The sequence below is a fragment of the Ursus maritimus genome, unplaced genomic scaffold (assembly GCF_017311325.1).
Source record: "Ursus maritimus isolate PB19 unplaced genomic scaffold, ASM1731132v1 scaffold_22, whole genome shotgun sequence".
NCBI lineage: Eukaryota > Metazoa > Chordata > Mammalia > Carnivora > Ursidae > Ursus > Ursus maritimus.
In genome coordinates this window covers 32,204,823-32,228,822 of record NW_024424675.1, presented here as the reverse complement: position 1 = coordinate 32,228,822, position 24,000 = coordinate 32,204,823, and the positions used below count along the sequence as shown (strand labels likewise).

At 49.9% G+C, this 24,000-nt stretch overlaps 1 protein-coding gene across 1 annotated transcript in view; it reads left to right on the top strand.

Moving 5' to 3' along the window:
• The window catches only part of JPH2 (junctophilin 2), a 64,345-nt gene that overhangs the window by 11,943 nt on the left and 28,402 nt on the right, over window positions 1–24,000 (top strand). Inside the window, exon 2 of the mRNA XM_040638341.1 lies at window positions 8,808–9,603. Coding sequence (XP_040494275.1) covers window positions 8,808–9,603 — 796 coding nt within the window. The remainder of the gene's footprint in view (window positions 1–8,807; window positions 9,604–24,000) is intronic.

Below are 24,000 nucleotides of genomic sequence, written 5' to 3'. Positions count from 1 at the left end.
CCTGCTTCCTTCTTTACAGATGTTTGTCCCAAGAGCATTCCCCCCAAATCACTCACATACAATTTTGGCTTGAGGACCCAAGACAATCCTCAAGGCACTCAGAAGCCCCCGTAGGGTTTTTAGGTGGGGTTACCTGATCAGAGCTACATCTTATTAAGGAGATGACTCTGGCAGCAGCAAAGGATGGACTGAAGCATCAGGGGAGGTGAAACACCAGGGAAGATGCTGTTGTAGTAAACCAGGGAGAAGGGTGCAACCTGGACCAGATGGATGAGGTGGAGATAAAGAGAAGTGGGGGAAATTAAAGCAATATTCAGAGTCAGGCCCGTCTTTTTCCAAAGCCCAATTTCTATTATTCTGCTGCCCACAAAGACATCTCAGGCCTGGCTTGCTTTCTCAGGGACACTGGGTCCATGGTCTTTATCAAGGTGGGTTGGAGCCAAGCTGGGATGGGTCCCCTATACTCAGGAGCATCTATATAGGTATTTGTGGCATAGGGCATGCCTGTTCATTGGTTCACCCTGTGCATTGGTCCAATTCTGGTGTGCCGGGACAAGAACCACTGACCCCTGGACTCTCTGGTGCTCAGTCCCCTACCTGCCATTCTCCATCCCCGTCTGAAATATGCTGATGACACATGGGACACATGGTTCCATCCAAAGATCTTGTCCTAACATCTGACCCTATATGAGAGAACTTAGAGAAGGGGATGGCTATTAGCCCAAATAGATGAGACAGAGACAAGATAGCTGTGATAGGAGGTAAGAAGAGACAATGTCTCAAGCAATGAGAGTATGGAGGAAGGAAGATAGCCCAGGAAGGTTTCCTGAAGGAGGTGGCTTTGATGCTGGGCTTTGGTGGATTTGGGAAGATAAAACTGGGAGGACGCATTGGGACCAGGTCATGAAGACCCTGAACTGTCAGGTCAGGACTTCCATATGCAGCAGGGACCCCTGGAGAGGAGCTAGTCATGATTCTTCTCTCTCCATTTCTGTTCAATCCTCCAGGGACACTGATGTTCAGACCTCAGACAGTCTCCTAGAAATAGGCAGGTGTCACTGGCCAGAGGGGGTGGTGTTTTCAGTGTCCATTCTGTATTTGGAGGCAGAATCCCTGATCTGGCTCACATGTTTTGTCTGTGTTTCAAAGTGGACTCTGGATCTCCTAGACTTCCCTTGGGTTTCTGAAATGGTCAGCTTCCTTCAGAGCTGAGGTTTGGGTGGGGGCTTTCAAACCTTACAAACCAAGTCATTTAAATTCTTAGTTTCAATTGTTCCAACTATGAAATCAGAATGATGACACCTATACTTGTTAGGATTTTTTTTTTTTTTGTCTGCAGGCAATAGAAAACCCTAATTCCAAGTGAATTAAACAAGTAGTTTCTATAGAAATATAATGGGGGCTACATATGCAATTTAAGCTTTGCTAGTAGCCATATTTAAAAAGGTGAAATTAATTTTAATAATATATCTTATTTAACCCATTACCCAAAATATTATCATCTCTACATGTAATCAATATATAATTATTAGTGAGATATTTTACATTCTTTTTTTGGGGGTACTAATTCTTTGCAATCTGGTGTTCAATAACCACTTATGTCTAGTGGCTACCATATATGACATAAATATCATATAAGGATATTTATGATCTCACGTAAAGAAGAATCCAGGGGTAGGGCAGTCTCAGGATTGGATGACTAGAGGCTCAACGGTGTCAACTAGGGCCCAGGTTCCTGCCACATTTTGCTCTGCCATCCATAGTGTCAGTTCTGTTCTCAGCAGCTCCACTCATGGTACCAAGTTGGCTACCACGGCTCCAGGGGTCACCTCCACCTGCAAAGACACCCAGCAGCAGAAGACTACATTTCTGCATGTTTCTCTTTATAAGAACAAGGAACTCTTTCCTGCTTCCCTGGCCTGCCCCCACAGCTGACTTCCCCTCTCGTCTCAATGCTGGATTTCATCAAATGCTCACACTGAATCCAATCATTGGCAAGGTGGGTAGACAGGACATCTGGTTGAGAGCAGTCAGGAAACCCCCCTGCATAGGGAACTTTTCTCTGAGGCCCAGGGAGGAGGGCTGGGCCCCGGACCACACTGATGTTCTGTCAGCAAAGGAGAGGTCTGCAGTTGGGTAACCCCCAGGATCTGCACAACCCCTGGCGGGCCCAGCAGACTGGTTAACTGGAGGTCGGTGGAGAGGTTTTACAGCTCTTTCTCGAGTTGCATATTAGAACCATCAGAGGTGCTTTATAAAAACTCCAGCGTCCACATGCATTAAATCACACTCTCTAGCCAGGAGTGCGGATCTTGTGCTATCGACGTGGCTTCCAGAAGCTACTCTGTCATGTGTGTTTCGAAGGTGTGGAAGCACGTCTCAGTGATGAACAGACTTCCCAAATTTTCTTCCTCCCAAGGACAGTAGCTTTAAGGCCTCCTGAGTCAGAGATGTGGCCAAATCAGCCAAGCCTGGGCATTCTGGGGGCAGAAGCCTGCTTTCTGACAAGCAAGCAGACCAAGGCAGAGAATCGGAGCTGGTCTCATTCTCTCCCTCTGAGTTCTTTCTGTCCTCCCTGGCTCCTTTTCATCTCTCCAGTTAATCCTTTCTGGGCCAGCTTTTCTGAGCAAAGATTCTGGCCTGACAAAAAGTTAACCTTTATTGAGCGCTTACTGTGTGCCAGCGTCCTCACATATGGTTCACCTAGTCTGTGGTCAACCAACCCTCCCCCACCAGCCAAGGCACTCTGCACCATGCTGTGGCTGCCTCACATTTATTTCTGATGGTTGATTAAATCTAGTCTCTCTGACATTCAACTCCAAGCCCCTTGAGGGCAGAGATCATGTCTATTTATTTACCACTGTGTCCCCAGCATCTAACACAAGAATACAGGATCCACAGCAAATACTTACTGAATTGGAATAAATGAATGAATGATAATCTGAAGTAGGCATCATTACCTCCATTTTAAAAAGGACCAACGGAGGCTCGGCAAGCTTAAATAGTTCATGCATGTTCTAGAACTATTTGGTGTCAGAGTGAAGGTTAAAACCCAGGTTATTCTCTACTAAAGCAGAAGGGCAGCTGCAGGGAGAAGGTGAATACTCAGGTTTTATAAAATTTAGGAGCCTGGTGTGAGGGACAGAACTGTATTTGGTTGTGGCCTTCACCAGCCATTTACATGTACCCCAATAATTCCCGGGATTTGGGCTGCTAAATCTAGACCTGAACACACTGGCAGCCACTGCCAGCCACCACTGAGCAACCTACCACATGCTGAGTCATGAGGGAATAAAGAAAATGTGGTTCCTGCCCCTGGAAGAACGGAAGGGTGTCACTGAGAAAATACATTCATCAGACGTTTACTGTGGGCTTCCTTGGGCCTGGGAACTGTGCTAGATGCTGGAATCATAGCAGGAATAAGCTGGACATGGCTCCTCCCTCTTGGAAGCCAAAGTCCAGTGGGAAAAGCTTATGGTGAACAGATGATCTTAGTAATTATTTAACTGCAGTTGGGAAAAGTGCCAAGAAGAAGTACAGGGCGACATGACATCATGTAGCAGTCTCAGGGGGTAGGGCTCAAGAAATCCTCCCGGATGAAGTCACATTTAAGCTGAAGCTTGAAATATCAATAGAAGTTGGCCAGGGGAAGAGAGAAGATGCTGAGAAGGGGGGGGGCATGTGCAAAGGTCCTGAGGTGGAAAGGCAAGTGTGAATGGAGAGTTGTTCAAGATGAATCAGGAGAGGTGGTCAGGGCAGCTACACCAGGCCTTATAGCCTGCTGAGAATCTTGCCCCTCATCCCGAAGGCAGTGGGAAGTCCCACAGAATCTATAAGGCCAAGTGAGGGGGCCAGTCCAAAGGTTATCAGGAGGCACTTCCTTCCACAGAAAGCTCCTCTCAGCCAGATGGCTGTGGGCGGGGTCCTCCTGCTCCCTCTCTTTGGATGCTGATGCATTCCTCCTGTCCCCAGGGAGAGCTGCCCTGTCTTAGAGAGAGTCAGGCTGGGGATGGCCCCAGCACTTGGCTTTTCCCCCTTCCCAGGGCCCCATCACTCCCAGCCTCCCCTGGGTGTCTGTGCCTCTTGCCACTTGCTTGTAAGTTTCCTAATATAGCCTGGCTGTTTCCTCCTCAACTGGTGGCCAAGAGCCGCTCTCCTGTTGCAATCTCAGTTTTTCTTGGGCTTAAAGGGACCATGTCAGCCCATCTCATGCCAACTTTAAGCTAAAGGTAGATTGGCTGGTTTAATTTCACAAACTTGTCCAACCCAGAGATTAGATGTCTTCTGTCTTTCTCCCAGTTTACCATCTTCTCTGCTCTATTCTTGGTGACTTTCGCCTTTCATAGATTTTTTTTTCTTCTTTCTTCTGAGCACAATGGAAGGAGCACAGCTAAACATGGATGTGAGTTTTTGTATATTTATTAGCTGTGTTGCCTTGGGTGAGTCTTATAGGAACCACTAAATACCTCTCTGGGAATGAGCCATTCAGATTTCTGGAGGAAGAACATTACAGGCAGAGAGAACAGCAAAGAGGCCCCAAGACAGAACCATCTCTAATGTGTGAGGGGGACAGCAAGGAGGCCTTTGTGGCTACAGTGGAGTGAGGGAAAGGGGAGAACTGAGGGAGGAGAGGACAGAGGAATGACAGGGATGAGATCAGGTAGGGTCCGTGGATCACTAAGGACTTCAGCTTTTCCTCTGCATGAGAAGAGGCAGAGCACTGTCACGATTTTGACTTATTACATTTGAACCGAATCCCTGTGATAGGTGCATTAAGAATGGATAGAGGAGTACAGGGCGGAAACACACCAGCGTGGCAGCCATTATGAAAATCCCAGCAAGAGACAAGGGAGGCTTGGGCTACCATCTAGTAACAGCGGGGGTAGTGAGAAGTGGCTGGATTTCAGATGCACTCGGAAAGGAGAGTTGACAGGATTTTCCGATGGGTATTTGCAGAATACTGTGATGGGGGTGTTTGTGGGTTTTTTCCTCCTTAGAAGTTAATTAATTAATTAGTTAATTATTAAATCAAGGTATTATTTCCATGCAATAAAATGCATTTCAAGTGTACAGTCTTGACAAATGTATACACCTGCGTAACCACCAGCACCATCAAGGTATAGAACATTTCTATCAGTTTAGAAAGTTCCCGTATGTCCCTTTGCAGTGGATCCCTCCTACCCACAGCCCTGGTAACCACAAATCTGCTTTCTGTCATGATCCGTTCGTTTTTTCCAGGCTTTGATGTAACTGGAATCACACTATATTCTTTCATCTCTGGCTTTACTCACTTAGCACGTTTTTGAGAGCCATGCTCTATAATCGGTAGTCTATTCCTTTTTAATGCCAACCAGTATTCCACTGTGTGGTTGACCACCTGTTCATCCATCTACCAGTTGATGGATATGTGGGTGGTTTTCATTTTTTTGTTGTCTCCTTTTTAATCCTCCCCTGAACCCTAGAAAGTGGGTATTATTTTTCCATTTTCCAGATAAGCAAATTGAGAATCAGAAGAAGTAACTTGTTCAAGGTTCTCCAGATTAGATGATGTCTCAGATCAGTTTGTCTCAGACTTCACATCTCTGTCTGTCCCCCTGCCTCCCATACAATGTGACCCCATGGGAATGTGTTTGGAAATGGTAACACATTAGTTTTCCATCTATCCATCTCCCCATTTGATCATCCCCTGCACCATGCTCTCATTTCTCTATTCTTTGCACCTGCCACACACACCCATTTGAACTGGTTTCAAATCCAGTTCTCCTCCTTTCTTACTGGGTGACTTTGGGCAAGTCACATAACCTCTCTAAACCATTCCACCTGTGAAATGGAGATGTGGTTGTATCTTCCTCTATGAGATCATGCCCAGTGATATCTCCTTTCTCTGTCCCTCTCCACTTCTCTTTGGCCCTTTATAGTTCATATTCTACGGTCATTGGTTTTTCATGGCTAGTCATTGAAGGGAGGAGAACTCTGCATCCCTCTCACCGTTGGCTGCACCTGCCTGCTGTACAGAGAGGCTGCAAGAACTGGGGACCCTCCGCAACAAATTAAGCCAGATTTTCTGGTGGTAAGACCTGGAAATTGGTATTTTTTAGAGCTTCTGAAGGGCAGCCAGGATAGAGAACTGTGGGCTCAGAGTGTGAGCTTTGGGCATCAGTCAGACTTGGGTTTGGATTCTGCTTCCTTGGTGAAGTCACTTAACCTCTCAGACCACCATCTTCTCTCCTGTAAAGAAACATCATCATGGGACCGACCTGATAGGACCTTTGAGAGGTTTCAGTGAGCCCTAGGCACTGTACATGACTCTTAATGGGGTCTCTTCATGCAGAAAAGGCTGGGGGATGGGCAGGACTGGAGGCCTGAGCTGAAGCAGCCTGTCCTGGGAGGGACCGGGCAGTGTGGAGTCACGTGGATATGCTGTCCTTCACCTACAGAGTTACAGTGCCCAATTCCTAGAAGGCCAGCATCTGAAAGTTAGGCCAAACTTTAGAGAGGTTCATATCCAACACGTCATTGACAGACAGGGCAATTAAGGCCTTAAGAAGGGAAGAGAGTTGCCCAAGGTCACACAATGAGATGGAGTTTCCAGACAAGTTCAGCCAATCATTCAGCAAGTATTTATGGAGCACCCCTATGTGCCAGGCCCTATTCGAGCTGTTGGGGCTGCATTGGAGACCAAAACAGGAAAGATCCCTGCCCTCATAGAGCTTCTATTCTAGTGGGGAAAGAAAAGCAATAAATATAATAATTAAGTCATATGATATGTTAGCAAAGGATACATACTATAGGAAACAGAAGTAGATCAGGGATACCTGGGTGCTTGTGGAGGTGTAGGCAGATCTGGAGGAAGAGAGTTCCAAGCAGAGGGAACAGCCACTGCAAAGGCTGGAGAGGAAGCACACCTGTTGGGCTAAGCTTAGGAATCCCTTACCTGGCTCACCACTTCAGTTCCCTACCCATCCTGGGAATTTGCTGGGAAGAAGGCCTTTTGGGGTGTTTTGGTTAACCAGGGTAAAATAGGAGATTGTGTTTAAAACAAAGGCTCTGAATTTCCCCCCTCGACTCACTGAACACTATGGCAGGCACAGTTCTACATGCTGAAGGCATGACGATGAAGGCAGAGACCTGGCTTTCAGTGGATTACTTACATAGACTCTTGTTCCTAGGAGCTCACCTGCTCACACTAATGGACATGCAGGCCTCCACTGCAGATACCTCCTTGTACACACCACTATCCTGCACACACATGGTCTCACACGATCTCAGTTTCCCTAATGCCCACAACCTGATACACTCAGCCTCAAGTGCTACATATTACTCTGTGCTTTAACACTGAGACAGCCTTGCACAGCCAGAACCTCCCATACACCCATAATGTCACCTCCAGGAACTTGGGCACTTACCCCCCTGTGTACACACTGCACTGCACACTCATGATCTCATATAGTCAAAAGACTGACATCCATGTCCATAAAAATCTTCTATGCAGGTGGCCTTGCACAGGTACACTTTTCTGTGCTTTCCAAGAGTCCCACGCTCTCCAGTAGTCACACTACTCTGCGAACTCACTGTCTTATCCATTCACGAGCTTGAACATGTTCACCACCTTGCACAATAGGATGACTAAGCACATGCATTTCACCTCACATACGAACAGAGGTGCCTGCTCACCCAACTCCACACGCTGAATTTCTCATGGTTTTGCACCCTCATTCAACTTTGCCTGTCCTTACATACTCAAGACCTCAAATACTCTCATGACCTTATGTTATATCCCATTATGTCACACGCATGTGATCTCAGTCACCCTCTGTGTGCACACTGCCTTGCACACTCATGATTCAACATGCTCCCACTACCTTGCACACTCCCACACAGGCAAATATTCTCATTACCACACACACTCACTGTCTTGTCACTCACTCTCTTGCATGTTCAGTCTCTCTTGTGTGTTTCAAAAATCTGTGCACTCATTCAAATTCACACTCACCAAACCTCATCTGCTTGGACAACTTCACACTTTAAAACTGACTCACCCTATTTTGTGCACTTGTGACCTTGCTGTGTTCCTACCAACCGACATATTCACACCATTGTGCAAACTGCTTCCGGCCACCCACTCGTGTCCTGGAACGCTTGTTTAACGGAATGCACTCTGATATCTCACCTGCTCACACAGCTTCACACACTGATGTGACTCACACGACCTCACTCTGCCTCGCCCACTATGACCCGGCCATGTTGCCACCACCGGAAATATTCACACCATCATGCAAACTCCTTCTAGCCATCCTCTAGTGTCCTTGAACACTCGTTTGACCCCATGCACTCCTGGGGCCTCGCTGGCTCACACAGCTTCACACACTGATGCTGTGACTTACATGAACTCCCTCTGTCTTGCCCACTGTGACCCTGTTGCGTGGCCACCACCGGAAATATTCACACCATCGCACAAACTCCTGGCCGTCCCCTTGTGTCCTCACACACTCGTTTAACCAACCGCATGCACTCGGGGTCTTGCCTGCTCACACAGCTTCACACACTGACGTGACTCGCACAACCTCACTCTGCCTTGCCCACTGTGACCTTGTGCGTTCCCACCACCGGGAGTATTCACACCCCTGCGTGAACGCCTTCCGGCTTGCCCCCTTGCGTCCTCGCGCCCTCACGGACGTCCCCCATCCCTGCCGCACCCTCGCCTGTCCTCCCACCCGCGCGCTCCTCGCCTCCGCCCACCGCGCCCGCTGCCCCGCGCCAGCAGGGCCCGTGAGCCGCCCACTGACGCGCGTTCTCCTCGCCCGCAGGGACCTACCAGGGCCAGTTCACCAACGGCATGCGCCACGGCTACGGCGTGCGCCAGAGCGTGCCCTACGGGATGGCCGTGGTGGTGCGCTCGCCGCTGCGCACGTCGCTCTCGAGCCTGCGCAGCGAGCACAGCAACGGCACGGTGGCCCCGGACTCGCCCGCCTCTCCCGCCCCCGACGGCCCCGCGCTGCCCCCGAACGCCATCCCGCGCGGCGGCTTCGCGCTCAGCCTGCTGGCCAACGCCGACGCGGCGCGGGCGCCCAAGGGCGGCGGCCTCTTCCAGCGGGGCGCGCTGCTAGGCCGGCTGAGGCGCGCCGAGTCGCGCACGTCGCTGGGCAGCCAGCGCAGCCGCGTCAGCTTCCTCAAGAGCGACCTCAGCTCGGGCGCCAGCGACGCCGCGTCCACCGCCAGCCTGGGCGAGGGCGCCGAGGGCGCGGAGGGCGCCGACGAGGCCGCGCCCTTCGAGGCCGACATCGACGCCACCACCACCGAGACCTACATGGGCGAATGGAAGAACGACAAGCGCTCGGGCTTCGGCGTGAGCGAGCGCTCCAGCGGCCTCCGCTACGAGGGCGAGTGGCTGGACAACCTGCGCCACGGCTACGGCTGCACCACGCTGCCCGACGGCCACCGCGAGGAGGGCAAGTACCGCCACAACGTGCTGGTCAAGGGCACCAAGCGCCGCGTGCTGCCGCTCAAGAGCAACAAGGTCCGCCAGAAGGTGGAGCACAGCGTGGAGGGCGCCCAGCGCGCTGCAGCCATCGCGCGCCAGAAGGCCGAGATCGCTGCCTCCAGGTAGGCCCCGCGGGCTGGGCGCAGGCGGGGTAGGCCTTGCTGGGGAAGGGGTTCCAGGCAGGGCGACCCGGGAGGCCCAGCCTCCAAGCCTGTTCTGCTTCTTTCACCGTCAGGGGTACCCACCGACGAGAGAATTAACTGGAGGCACTTCTGGTCCCCTGTCCATCCATCCGTCCATCCATCCGTCCATCCACTCAACTACTCCTGTCCACCCATTCACCCAGCCCTCCATTCACTTAACCCTTCCATTCATCCAGGCTTTCCAATAGCCCCCTGAACAACCATCTCTTCACCCCACCTACTCATTCCACTTTCTGTTTACCCATTCAGCCTCCAGACACCCATCCAGCCACCCAGTCATCCATTCCTTCACCCAGTCTCTCATTCAACTAACTCCTCCACTAACCTCCTGAGTTACCCCTCCATGAGGACAATGACCTCATCTCTCAGTCTCTCTGACATCTACCAGGACAACCACATGCATCCAGCCACATCCTCATTCACCCCATCCACCCATCCAGCTTTCCACCCACATCTTCATTCACCCCATCCACCCATCCAGCTTTCCACCCTTCTACCCACCCAACCCCTCAGTTACCCACCTATCCACCCAACCACCTAGACACCCATCCAGATAGCCATTCAACCACCCACCCATCCCCTTATTCACTAACCACCTCCATTCACCCAGTCTCCTCCATTTACGCAGTCACTCCCATCACCCAACCATGCTTCCATCAACTGAAGCAACATCCACTCCCACCCGCCTACCCACTCATGCAAGCACCCATCTATCATCCATCCATACAACCATCTCTAGAGCCCAACCATTACTTCCATTCAACAAACCATCTTCTCTTCCACTCACTCAGCTACTGTCACCCATCCACCTACTAGCCCTGTGTCCACCCACCTTCCTATCCATTCAGCACCCACCCTTTCATCCATATTCAGACCCCTCCATGTCTTCTCATTGCACTTCAGAAAAAGTCCTAATGTTATCTGCAAACATTTATAGTTCTTGCTGTGTACCTGGCACTGTTTTAGTAGTTTACAAATATTGACTCATTTAATCTCCTTAGGGTACCTTATAAGATCAGTTCTGGTTTTATTTCCATTTTACACACAGGTTAGACGAGGCTTAGAGAGATAAAGTGCCTTGCTCCAAACCACCAGGTAGTGAGTGGCCCTTCATAATCCGGTTCCTACACTCCTGTTTAGCTTTTCTATCACTCTTGCCCTGGACCTGAATTTTGTTCTCTGTGCTAGTCATGCTGGCCTTTCTTCACCCTTCTTTAGTTCCTTTTGCCAGAGAGCTTTTGTTTCTGCCTGTTCCCTGCCTGGACTGTTTTTCCTCCCCTTTGCTGCCCATTTAATTCCTACTCCTCCTTCAGAGCTCAGGTCAAGCCTGACTCCCTTAGGGAGCTGATGAAGCCCAGCCCCCTGTCACAGGTTGACCTCACTTGACTGCATGGGCATTTTCTTACAGTGTCTCACATTTGCAACTTTATGCTGCTTATGTGATTTGTTTTTAACCTGCCGTTTATAAAGGGCTCTTTATGCTCCAGTCACTGTTCCGAGGCTTTTACATAAATTAACTCACTTAATCTCAAAAAAGGTAGGTACCGTTATTATTCCCGTTTTGCAAATGTGGAGTGAACTGCAGAGAGGGCAGCGGGTGTGACGGGACAGTGGTGAAAAGCACTTGTCTGTCCTGGTGCCCATAGCAATCCTGCTGGGGGCTCCAAATGGCCTGGGCTGGAGGCTGTGGCACTGTAGTCTTTAGAGTAAAGCAGATATAGGACCAAATTTTGGTTCTGTTATCTGTTAGCTCAGAGACCTGGGCAGATCCGTTTGCCCGTCTGTGACGCCATCATTTCTTAGTTGTATGTTCTTGGCCAAATCAGTTTTCGTCTTCAACCTCAGTTGTATCATCTATAAAAATAGGGTTAGTCTGAGGGTTAAGAAAGGTAGTGCAGGTCCCGTGGTTTACAGTGCTGTCATGGGGCGAGTTTATGGGAAACACTTAGGAGCAACATTTGTGGGGAAGGGAAGGAAGCTGGGTTGGGCAGAGGGAGACACTAGGCTGCAGTCTCCACAGAGGCTGCAGCTAACCACAAGGGGTGGGCCGCAGTGGAGGTGACCTTCAAAGTTGTCCCTAGGTGAGGAGAGGGTGCTGGATCTTTACACCCTCTGGGCTGGCTGCATCTACCCTCCAGAAGGGGGCATGACCTGGGGCTGGATGGTTCTCTTCAGCCAAAGGCCATCCCTGGGCAGGGCTGATAACAGGTGCCCCTCTGAGCAGCTGGGAGAGGAGGAGAGGAGAAATAAGTCCTTGGGTCCTGAAGAGGAAACTGGGCGGCACATCACAGTACCTGCTACAGTGCTGGACACCTAGCAAAGCTCAATAAGCATTACAAGTCATTGTCGTCATTCAGTGAATTCATTATACAGATGTGGAAACTGAGGCCCAGAGAAGGAACGTAATGTCCCCCAAGGCCACCTGGCAAGTAAGTGGGAGAACCAAGGCTTCAGCTCCTAAATGTCTGATTCTGAAGTTTCAACCAGCACATCTTGCTGTCTCTGAACTTTGTAAACTTTAAATTGCTGTGAATGTGTGAGCGGTTAGTATCATTAAGATGGAAAGAAAGTATTTTTAAATTTTAAGAAAATTACCCCTACTCTCGGCCCAGTTTCCCCTAGTGTTAGGTTCTTACGTTACCATAATACATTGGTCACAGCAACACTGGTACATTACTGTTAATTTAACTCCAGACTTCATTTCAGTTGTGCTCGTTTTCCCTCTATTGTCCATTTCCTATTCCGGATTCCATCCGGTATCCCACATTGCATGCAGTGGTCATGTCTCCTTAGTCTTCTCTGGTCTGGGACAGTTTTTCAGCCTTCCCTTGTTTTTTCATGACCTTGACAGTTTGAAGAACTCCTGGCTGGGCATTTGTAGAACACCCCTCAGTTTCTCTGATATTTGTCTCATCGTTAGACTGAGCTTATAGATTTGGGAAAAGAAGACTACAGGAAGCAAGGTGCCCATATCATATCATATCATATATCATATCATATCAGGAGCACACAGTCTTAACATGAGTCATCACAGATGACGTTAACCTTGAACACCTGGTGTCTGCCAGGTTCCTTTGTTGTAAAATTACCATTTCCCCCTTCCCATACTCTGTTCTTTGGAATCCAGACACTAAATTCAGTCCACACTTGAAAGGGGGAAAGGTCTGGGATTAAGCTACAGATACTCCAGGGAGGTCAGTCTACATTTGAGAGGGAGAAAAGTCTAGAATTAAGCTGCAGATACTCCAGGGAGGAGTATCAACATACATTAGCTGGAATTCTTCTGGAAGGAAGATTTGTCCCTTCTTCCAAAGGGAACACTTTTTACTCTTAAGCCAAGTGTATATCATTGTGACAGGCATAAGCCTGGACTGTCCTGGGCCACCCTGGGACATGGCAGAGCTTACAACAGCTAAGAGTTTAGGCTCTTGATTCAGAAGATCATGAGTTAGAGTTCTTACTCCTCTACCGAAGAGCTGTGTGACCAAGGGGCTTCACCACTCTGAACCCTGGATCTTTTTTCCTCCTAGGGTTGTTTTGAGGAGTAGATGAGCTAATGCCTGTAAAATGCCTGGCTCAGAGCAGCCAGCAGCAAAAGCAGTCATTGTCATCATCCAATCTGTTCGATTTTAAAGGTGAGGAAATAGAAGCTTGTGAAAAAGGAGGGATTTCCCCAAGCTCTCACCTGCTGGGGGAAAAAATCTTGCCCCTCCCCGTCCCTCTTGCTTTCCCTGACCTCCTTGTCCTTGCCACTAAGGCCTGTGCCCTTGAACTTGACTATGTTGAGCTCCGTTGGAGAAGGCTGCCAGGCTCATAGCTGGGAATTGAATCTCTGGAGTGAGAAGGTGTTGTCCAACTTCCTCCACAGGCTCTGCCAGGAGGGGAGCGCAGGGGAGATTTGGATTCCTCATGTGTCTAGGGAGCACGTCCTGTATGCCTACAGGGCTCTTACCCTGTGGGGGGCAGCTCCCTGGCTCGGTTTTAAACTCACACTGAATTTCCAATTAAGGGAATCTTTGGGTTAGGAGGAAAAGCAGAATTGTCTCCCTTGCAGGAGCTTTGGTGAGTAATCGAGCTGCAGAGGAACAGGGAGCATTCCTAGCAGCCACCAGCCTCCCTGGCCCAGGCAGACCTGGGGTTTCTCTTCATCGTGGCCTCAAGCTCCTGGTCCTGGGCTTCCATGGAACTTGTCGACTCAGAGTCTAGGATCAGGAGAGCTTTCCTGGGGGCGCCTGGGTGGTGCAGTTGTTAAGCGTCTGCCTTTGGCTCAGGGTGTGATCCCAGCGTTCTGGGATTGAGCCCCACATCAGGCTCCTCCGCTGGGAGCCTGCTTCTTCCTCTCCCACTCCCCCTGCTTGCGTTCTCTCCCTCGCTGGCTGTCTCTGTCAAATAAATAAATAAAATCTTAAAAAAAAAAAAAAAAGGAGAGCTTTCCTGGGGTGGGGGAGAGAGAACGTTGAAGCATCATGTCCCCCTAAAATGGGCAATGGACCGAAAAAGATTCTAGACCGGACAGTGTCCAATATGGTAGCCATTCAGTGGCTCCCAAGCTCTTGAAATGGGGTTGATCTGAACTGAGATGTGCTGTTAAGTGTGAAACACACACTGGATTTTGGAGACTTAGCAAGAAAAAAGTGTAAAGAAATCTATGAATTTTACATTGATATTTTTATATTGATTACATGTTGAAATGATTATGTTTCAGATGTATAGAGCTGGATAAAATGTATCGTTACATAATTGCCAAATTAATAGTATTAATAACATAATTATTCAATTAATTTCGTCTTTGGCTTTTTACTTTTCTGAATGTGGCCATTAGAAAATTTAAAAACTATACATGTGACTCACATTGTATTTTTACGGGGCAGGGTTGCTCTAGACCCATCCGGGGCTCTGGGATATAGTCTGACTCCTTCCCCAACCAGAAGGGAAAATGGAAGTACAGCTGGGATAAAGACATACATACCCATAGCCACTAAGTGGTCGAGGGGGAGCTAGCCTCAGGTCTTCTGATTTTGTGGCTAAAAACTCTTTTTGTGATGCCTTTTAAGGTCATGGATCCTGGTGGAGGGAAGCTGGATGTTTGGGGAGTGCCTGAATGTTTCTGGTTGTCATGCCAACATTGTGATGATAAATGGCTCCCTTCCATAAGGAGCACAAGGAGTGGTTAAGGGTGCTGCTTTGGCCTTGCCTTTCGCTTGCCGTATCTTGTCTTATCTCCAGACTTCAGTTCTCTCATCTCTGAAAGTAAGATAACGATATGACAAGGGTTAAATCAGAAAACTGCGTGTGAATCACTCAGCACAGGGCTAGAAGCAGCAAGGGTCCAGTAAATGTCAGCTGCTCTTGTCATTGTAGTATTCCTGACGTCTGTTCCCACAGCAGAGGCCAGGGCTGGCCTGCAGGAGTTCTCAGCTGCCCCAGGGCCAGAAGTTTGGAACATCTCAGGTTTTGTGCCAACATAGCATCCTTTGGCCCTGAAGACCGGACCCACTGCATTGGTCAGTCTTCTGCTCCGCTACCTCCCCAGCCCCCATTTCCTCCTTAGACTGGCCCTGGGAATTCCCAACCTGAGAGTAGGGTTAGAGTTGACTTTGAAGGTTACCGAGAGGTGATTTCTCAGGTGGGCAGGAGTGTGTGTTACATTAGCTAAGAGCTTGGATGGACCCAGGTTTGAATCTGGGTTCAGCTTCATGTAAGCTGTGTGACCCTAGGCAACTTACTTCATCTCTCTGAGCCTCATATTCCTCTTCAGTCAAATGAGAATTAAATTAATTCCTTCTTCAAAGCGGTGTTGAAGAGAATAAAAAAAAAAAAGAACTAGCTCATGTAAAGGGCCTATGTGTTGAGGGTGTGCGAGGCCGTGTAAGCTGTCGCTGCGAGTCCTTTATCTGCACGGATCTAAGAGACTGTCCTGAGAGTGAAATTGCCTTCTCTCACAGTCCGTACAGCTGTTTCCCAAACTTGCCTCTTCTGCATGCCGCCTCCCGATTCTTGCTGCATCACGTACCCCCTCTACTTACTTTCTTAATCTCTATCTTTAAAAGTACTTACGCACAGTTATTGGAAAGGAAGACTTTCTGATCACCGTTGAAAGTGGGAAACTGGTATCATGTTCTGAAATAGAAGTCAGACTTTTGTTATGAAAGGTGCTAAACCCAAAGTCTGCTCTCTTGTTGTTAAAAAGAGACATTGGAGAGAGATTGCCAGTTATGAAAGACCTATATGCACCTGGCTGAGGTTCGTCCTCGACCAAAAGAATGGGTCTGGTGCTGTTGTAAGCTGGGACTTTGCCCTGCCAGTGCTCATTTCCAGCACCACCAGGGTATGCAGACCACCCAGGGGGAAGAGGGCCTGGCCTTGGACTAGGTGTAAGGGGGATCTTGGCAGTTGCCCATGTTTATTTGATTTTCATCTGACAGACATCCATATAGTCCTTATTTCTGGGAGCCAGGCAGGATTCTAAGTTCCTCACATGTATTAACCTAGTTAATCCTCAAAACAACCCTCTGAAAAAGGTAAAATTATTACCACTTGACAGATAAGGAAACCAAGGCACAGCCAGGTTAATCTCAAATAATTATCTCAAATAATTCAGCTGAGTAATGGCAGAGTTGGGAGACCTGGTTCTAGAATGCTCTTAACCATTATCTGACCTTTGGCGGATTTTCTGTCACAAACTGATTAGCACGTCCTCTGTGCCAGGCTTGTGCTGGGGCACGGGGCACCCAGCATGTCAGTGCGGTTAGCGTCCTCTGGGGACTCGTAGCTTAGCGGCAGAGACAAACAGGGCTTCAACACAGCCCATGGTGGGTCAGAGGGAGGCCCAAGGAAAGAACAAGAAACTACCCCAGGGGTGGTTCGGGAAAGCTCCCTGCAGTGGTGGGTGACGCTGGGTGGGAGTTTGCCAGATGGACAAGAAGGACAGAAAGGTCGCTCCAGGTAGAGGCACGGCGGTAGGAACGTGTGTGGTGTATTTTGGGAGCAGTGACTCATGGGGAGCTGGAGCGGGTGGAGAAGAGACTAGAGATAAGGCTGGGAAGGCCGCCGACGGCCAGGGTAGGATGGGCTGTGAGTGCCAGCTTGAGGAGTGTCAGACGTACCGTGCGCGGGCACTGTTCTAGGTGCCTGGCTGCGTCCACTCAGCTCGTTCTAATGGTGGCACAGAGAGACTTCTTAAACACGCTCACGTCACCCAGCTAGTCCGTGCCGGGCTGACAGTCCGGCCCCAGAGTCTGCGTTCTCAGCCACTACTGTCTGCCCCTTCACATTCGCGAGCTTCTCTCTCTCTCTCTCTCTCTCTCTCGTTTCTTTTTTCTTCCTTTTCTCTTTTTACATTGTTCAGACCAACATATTCATTGAATTCAATGAAATTCAGAATAATAAAAGATAAGTAATCAAACCCCTCTCCTACTCCAGTCTCAGCCACAGCTCTGATGTAACCACTCTTAAGAGCTCACTTTCAGCCCTCTTCTGCTTATCCATTCTGGGGTTTTGTTTTTCTTTTCTTCTGTAGCTAGGATTATCTACATAATGTTCTTTAGTTTGCTCTTTTGACTTCATAATGTTTTGAGCTTTGTTTTTAATCTTACGCACGTGTATCTGCCCTGTTCTTTTTAAGAGATGCATACTACTCGGTAATTTGGAAGTATCATGATTTATTTAGCCAGATCTATCTTGATGGAGATTGAAACCATTTCATGCCTCCACGATTACAAAAAAGGCTGCAGCGAACATCCTTGGACACATACTTTTGCTCACAGAAGAGTATGCTGGTGAAAGGAATGGCTCAGCCAGGTACCTTCTTCCATCAGCGACATCTGACCATCCTTGGAATGCATTGGAAATACGATGCCAGTCCACCTGGGTCTTTGCAGGGGACTGACTCTTGGCATTCACTGTCAAAAGGTTAATTGGCAGTCTCTTTCCTCCAGTACTCAAGTACCTTTGAATGGATTAACACAAACAAGTAGAAATCCGAACCACCTCTGTCTAATGTCCCCCCACCATATATATTCAATAGATATTTAAGAATAATTGTTGCGAGGGGGGCCAGATTCTTAGCCTGATGCCTGTCCTTGCTCGTACAGATCTACATCTATGGGTTAAATTCCTGGAAGTGGAATTGCCAAGTCAAAAAGAATGTGTGTTTTCATTCTTACCGGAACCCTGGTTAACCTCCTAAAGGGCTGCACCAAATTTATATCATCGCCTCACCACCAGTAGTGCCCAGGAGGACAGTTTTCCTCACTCTCTCACCAACACCATGTATTATCAGTCTTTTGCATCTTTGCCAAATTATTTGAGGACAGTCAGGTGTTCCATAAACCCAGTGACCACCGTCAACTACCCATGCTCATAGAGGCAAAAGCTTGTCCTTGGCTTGCCTCCTGGCTCCTCCTGGATATGGGGTTCCATTGAGGGGGATTAAACTCCCCAGGGATGGCCTTGAAATGTTGGAGAGGCCCCTGACACTCGACTCCTGCCCTCCATCACATCCCTCCTTGGAGAATGGCCAGTGGACAAAATACCTTTGCTCCCAGAAACCGAAGACCAGGGTGAATGGAATGTCCTGAGTTGTCAGAGCCGGACTCTTGTGACATACATGAGGCAGCTGTGACTCCAAGGCCAGCCTTTGAGCTGAGTCGTCTGGGGAGAGAGAAGACCTTGCCTGGGCCCCTGGCAGCAAGAAGATGTTCAAACTGTGAGGCCATGTATTTGCGGGAGCTAGGCCTTCCTCCAGGCCTTGGAGAGTGGGAAACCCGAGGAAAGACCCAGTGAGCTCCTATCACTCCTCCTAAAAAGCTGGTCAGAGCTGGAAGGCACCTTAGGGAGGACACAGCCCAATGTGCTCATTTCACAGCTGGGGAAACCGAGCTCTAAAAAGGGATGGCCACCCAGCCAGGGTCATGCAGAGAGAGGGACAAAGCAGATAGAGAGACATGGCTGGAGGGCTCTGGTGAAACCTCAGTTGACTTCTGGGTCACATTTAATAAATCGGCTAGGAAGAGCACAGGGCTCTGGAAGATGGAAAGGAATGTTTTTCTCTCCCCAACCCTTAGCCCTATAAACTGGGCTTATGGGCCCGCTCCAGAACTTTTCCAGCTTGATTTTTTAGCCTCAATAGCGGAGAATAGACAGGCCAATAGCCTGCACGTTTGGGATAAAAGTGCCACTTTCTGTCAATGCAAGTGTTTCCCCACATCCCAGTGGAAAATCCGACCGTGTGAAGCCAGTGCTTGGCCCCTGACCCTGGCACTTGAGCTGAACTCCAACAGCACAAGGGACTCAGAGGTCTGAGCCAGAAGGGCCAGGACACAGGGTGATGGAATAACAGTGACAGAATGAGAGTGATGGGGGCTGCCATAAGGTGAGTGCTCGAGGGCTCAGCTCCGGGGTGGGCTGCCTGCGTTCTAGTCCTGGACACTGGCTCGCCGCGTGGGCAAGTGACTTCCCCTGAAGCTTTCTGTGCCTCCCTTTCTGCATCTCGAAGATGGGATCGTGGGAGCACCTGCCTCGCGGGACATAGAGAGGACGGTGCTTAGGACAGTGCCCATTCTCACCACGGCATGCCAGGCTCTGTGCTGATGCCGTTTACGCACATGATCTCTTTTAGTCCTCATGAGTGAGGTGCTGTTCATTTCCTAGGCAAGGAAACTGACTAGCTCAAAGGCCCAATGTAAATGACACAACCAAACTTTGAATTCTCAGATCCAGACTCCGCCCCCTTCACCACAGTTGGAAGAGGAGGTCCTTCAGCTTGAATGTTTCAGGTCACTATCTTGCCAGTCTGATATTCTGTGCCTGGACCTTGGTGCCTGGCCGTTGCTTTCATATGGCAGAGCAGTTGAGAGCATAGGCTGGAGAGACCGAGAAACTGAGGTTTGAACCCCACATTGTTACTTGGCTGTGTGCACTTGGTCTTCTGAGCCTCACTTTCCTCATCTGTAGAATGGGGGCAGTATCAGCCTTGCCTCCCAGGTTATGGGGAGGATTCCATGAGGTGATGTGCAGAGAGGGCTTGTGTGGTCTTGGTGCTCAGCAGGTGCTTGGTGAGTAGAGGCCGTGGCCTATTTTACCATCAGAAATTCAGGCGAGTGGAACATGGAGGGGCTAGCAGGCTCTTCGTCTGAGCTCATCCTTCCCATGTGCAAGCCACTTGGCTCCCCTGGGTTTCCAAAGCCCAATCCAACTTCCACTTGACTTCCTAAGTCCACACCAGTGAGTCCCTACCATTGGGGAGGAGTTAAAAATAAAGCCCAGTCTTCAAATCCTTCAAGTAAACACCCAGCTCTCTAAAAATAGCTCCTTTGCAACTGGGCTCCAGAGCCAGGCTGGACTTGGATGGAATTTGGCGGGCCTGGTTCTCACAGCCAGGCAGGCGCAGGCCAAGCCTCCATCACCCACCTTGCCACCGAGCCTCTGCTCCCCAGGGAGATGCAAGTGTCTCTGGCCCCTTCCCGCTGTCTCCACTGCCACCAGCTGAGTGCTGGCCACCAGCCTCGAGTGCTGCACCACTGCAAGGGCCCCTCAGCAGCTCCTCACTCCTCTCACTGCCCTGTACTCTCCTCTACACAACAGCTGTGGAATGAGCTTTTATAAATGTAAGCTGGAACATGCCTGTCTGGTAAGCAAAACTTCCCTGGGGCTCTTAGTTTGGGTTCCCCTGAAAGCAGAGCCTGAGGCAAGGATTTGGGTGCAGGTAGCTGATGTGGGAGGTGATGCAGGAAGGAGAAGGTGAGGGGGGTAAGTCGGTAGAGTAGAAACAGGGAAGAAGGAAAGGCCAGTCTAAGAGCATGTTATAGAGGCATCACTCTAGGCCACAGGGAGTGGATTGGGCCGGGACCTTGGTACAGAACACCCCCCAGATTGTGCACCTGGAGGATGGAGTGTGGGTGGACAAAGCCCTGTCCCCTCCCCCCACTCCAGTCCCCCATTCACTGGAGATTTCCCCTGGCGACATAAATCTCCCTCCACTCCCTGGTGTGCTTGCACTTGGGGTAGGGTCTCATCAGAGCAGGCTCTGGGCAGAAAGCCAAAAACCGTGCTTGGGTGAGACACCAGCAGTGCCAGGGGAATGTTGCCACATGTGGAATTTGCCTCCACAGCAGTGGGTGAGATTACGAGAAGATTGAGGATATGTGACGTGGGGACAGGAATGTCTGCTTCTAGGAAAAATTTCAGATTTCTGACTTTGGCCTGTAAGACCCATCCTGTCTAGCTCCAGCGTACCCCACCAGCCCCATCTCACACCGCTCTCCCCATCACCCACCTTCAGGCACAGTTCCTCCAAAGGGCCGTTCTCTTTTCTGCCCATGGTCCTTCGTACATCCTGTTCCATTTGCCTGAAATGGTTCCCTTACTCTTTAGCACCTTGTCGTTCATCAGGCCTCACTCAGCACAAATGTTTCTTCCTCAGAGCTCCCTTCTAGTTTGGGTTCCTTGTGTTAGGCGCCCCTGGCATCCTGTGTACCCCTGCCTCAGCCACCACCCACCCCCTGCCATTGTCCATACTCATCCCGTCTTCCCTAGGTTGTATACTCCTTGAAGATAGGGACCCTGTCTGCCGTGTTCACTGCCAGGTACCAATGCCTGGCATAGCGCCCAGCACGGGGTGAGGCTCTGGACGTAACGTCAGGTCCCAAACACGTCATGATGGGAAGCACCCTCCATCTGACTCACTTAAGCCTTCATGCATATTCAGCAAATATTTATTGAGCACCTACTATGGGCCAGGTAGTATTCTGGGCTCTTGGGGTAGGAAAACCTAAAGATTCTGGCCTTTGTGGAGCTGAAGTTCTAGTGGAGGAGACAAACAACACAGCCCACAGAATAAGTAAATGATAAGAGCATGTGGTAGCGGGAGAGCTGCCTTTTCACCTTAGTGGTCAGGGTCGGCCTCGCGGAGAAGTTGACACCAAGGAGCTGAAAGAATCAGCCAGTGGGATGTCTGGGAGGGGGAGCAGCCCAGCAGAGAGCTAGGCGAGGAGAAGGCTCCAAGGTGGGTGCACGCCTGGCCCGCTCTGGGAGCAGCAGGGAGGCCAGCGTGGCTGATGGCAACGGGAGAGGAGGACAGTAGCAGACGAGGCCAGACAGAGTGTGGGGCTGGGGCGGGGACAGATCACTCCGTCAACATGGGAGCCACTGGCCACATGTGGCAATTTAAGTTTAAATTAGTTGAAATTAAATAAATGGAAAGTTCCATTCTTCGGTTGCAGTAGGCACGTGTCCAGTGCCCGATAGCTGCCACCCGGACGGTGCAGATAAAGCCCGTTTCCCCCACTGACAGCCCTATTGGACAGTGCCTGGGGAGGGCCTTGCAGGTCATGCTAGGGCAGCAGCCTCACCCATACATAACTGGGCACACATCCTGGGGTCCTTTCCTCACCTCCCAAAGTGGGTATGATTAAAGCAGGCAAGGCCGTCTAGTCCAGCCCCAGCCAATGTCAGAATGCCTTTCCGTCATCCTCGCCAGGCGGCCCTGCAGTCACAGCTTCCGTATCTCTGGACATAGGAGACACCCCCCTCCCCCGAGAAGGTCCAGGCCAACCTTGATGTTTGGGTTTGCTAAAGCTAGAAGAATGTTCTGCCTCTCTATAGCTTCTGAGCACTGGTCCCAGTTAGCCCGGTTAGCTCCGGGACTGGATCAGTTAGAACGAGTCTCAGCTGCAGGCGACAGAACCTGCCTCTAGTGTCTTAACCACTGGGCTGACCTCACATAAGATCAGGGAGGCAGTGCCAGGCTGTCGCAGCAGCCCCAGGATGCCCGCAGGGACCATCTTCAGCTGTCTTTCCCTCCTGCTCTCCTGAGAGTGTGGCCTCTGACGTCCTCCAAGACGGCTACCACAACCCTAGCTTCACCTCTGCGTTCCAGGGCAGAGGCCACAAAGCAACAGCTTCTCTCCATGGGGGAGTGAGGCCCACCCCAGGGATTTACATTTTATTCTCCAGAATGGATCACATGGCCTTCCCTGCATGCAAGGGGTCTGGGAAGATGAATATTTTTAGCCAGACATGTCATTTTCCTAAACAAGATTAGCCTTCTGTGAGTGGGGAAGGTGGAGAAAATTTGGTGAGTAGCCAGCAACATCTGCTCCATAAAAACTGTCTTAAGCACCCCAAGGTTCTTCTCTGACCTAAGCTGATTCAGGCCCTTCCTCTGGCCTCCACTTTCCAGGGTCTGCTCCACTTTTCCATCAGCTGGGATTGCCAAGGTGTTTCTACAGTCCCTGCAGTCACTCCGGGGAGAGCCTCTCTCTTGACGTCTCGAGAAGGGGTGTGGAGTGGTGCTGCAGATGGGAAGGGGGGACTAGAGTGCGATCCCTCTCCAGGGCCACCCTTGGCCAAGCCACATCCCTTGTGGGTCTATCACATTACTGCTGAGTGCCGTTCCCATCAGCCCTGGCTCGGGCAGCCCTGTCTGGAAGGGGGTGTTACCCCAAGGTCACGGCAGCCCGCTGCCTAAACTGTACCCTGCAGGACTCGCCACAGCCTTGCCAGAAGGCTGGCCAAGGTAGAAGGTCAGAAATGCCGTAGATCGGGTCCTCCAGAAGGGGATTTGTCAGAGACTAACCTGGGGCAGCCCCCCCGGGCTCCAGGCCGGCACAGTTCTTCCCTGGTGGATATAGAGACAATCTTCGTGCAGCAGAAAAGCCATCCTGGAGCCCAAATTATTTCTTCCTTTATTTTTTTTAAATAGGTTACACGTTCCTGTGGTTCAGAACCCCACAGTTATAAAAATGTAGAGTCCGCCTCCTCTGCCTAGCCTCCATTGAGGACATCTCCACACCCCATGGGCAACTGTTGTTTGCAGTTTCTTTCCTTTCCTTCCAATTACTCTGTGCATATATGAAGGTGTGTCCCATGAAACTGACCATGTCCAACTTGCAAAATGGCAATTTCATACTGTTCCACCTAACACGAGCAAATGCATACCTGGATTCCTACTTTTCTCTTTCTTACACTAAAGGTAGCACATATTACACATAACCATTCTGAACTTTGCTTTCTTCTCTGCTGTGTCTGTATTGTGGATCTTTCCATATTTCCCCTAATAAAGATCTTTATCAACTTTTTTTAAACACCTGCATCGTATTCCATTATATAGCTGGATTATAATTTATTGAATCAGGACCTTCTTGCCTGAACATGATCATTAGGGTCATTTCCAGAATTTTGTTATGTTAAATAAAGCTGGACACTCATCATTTCATCCACGCGTTAGTATATCTCTAGGATAAGTTCGCCAAAGGGCAATGACGAGATCAAAGGCTGTCGGTAGTGGTTGTCCCATTTTATCTTCCCATCCATGTG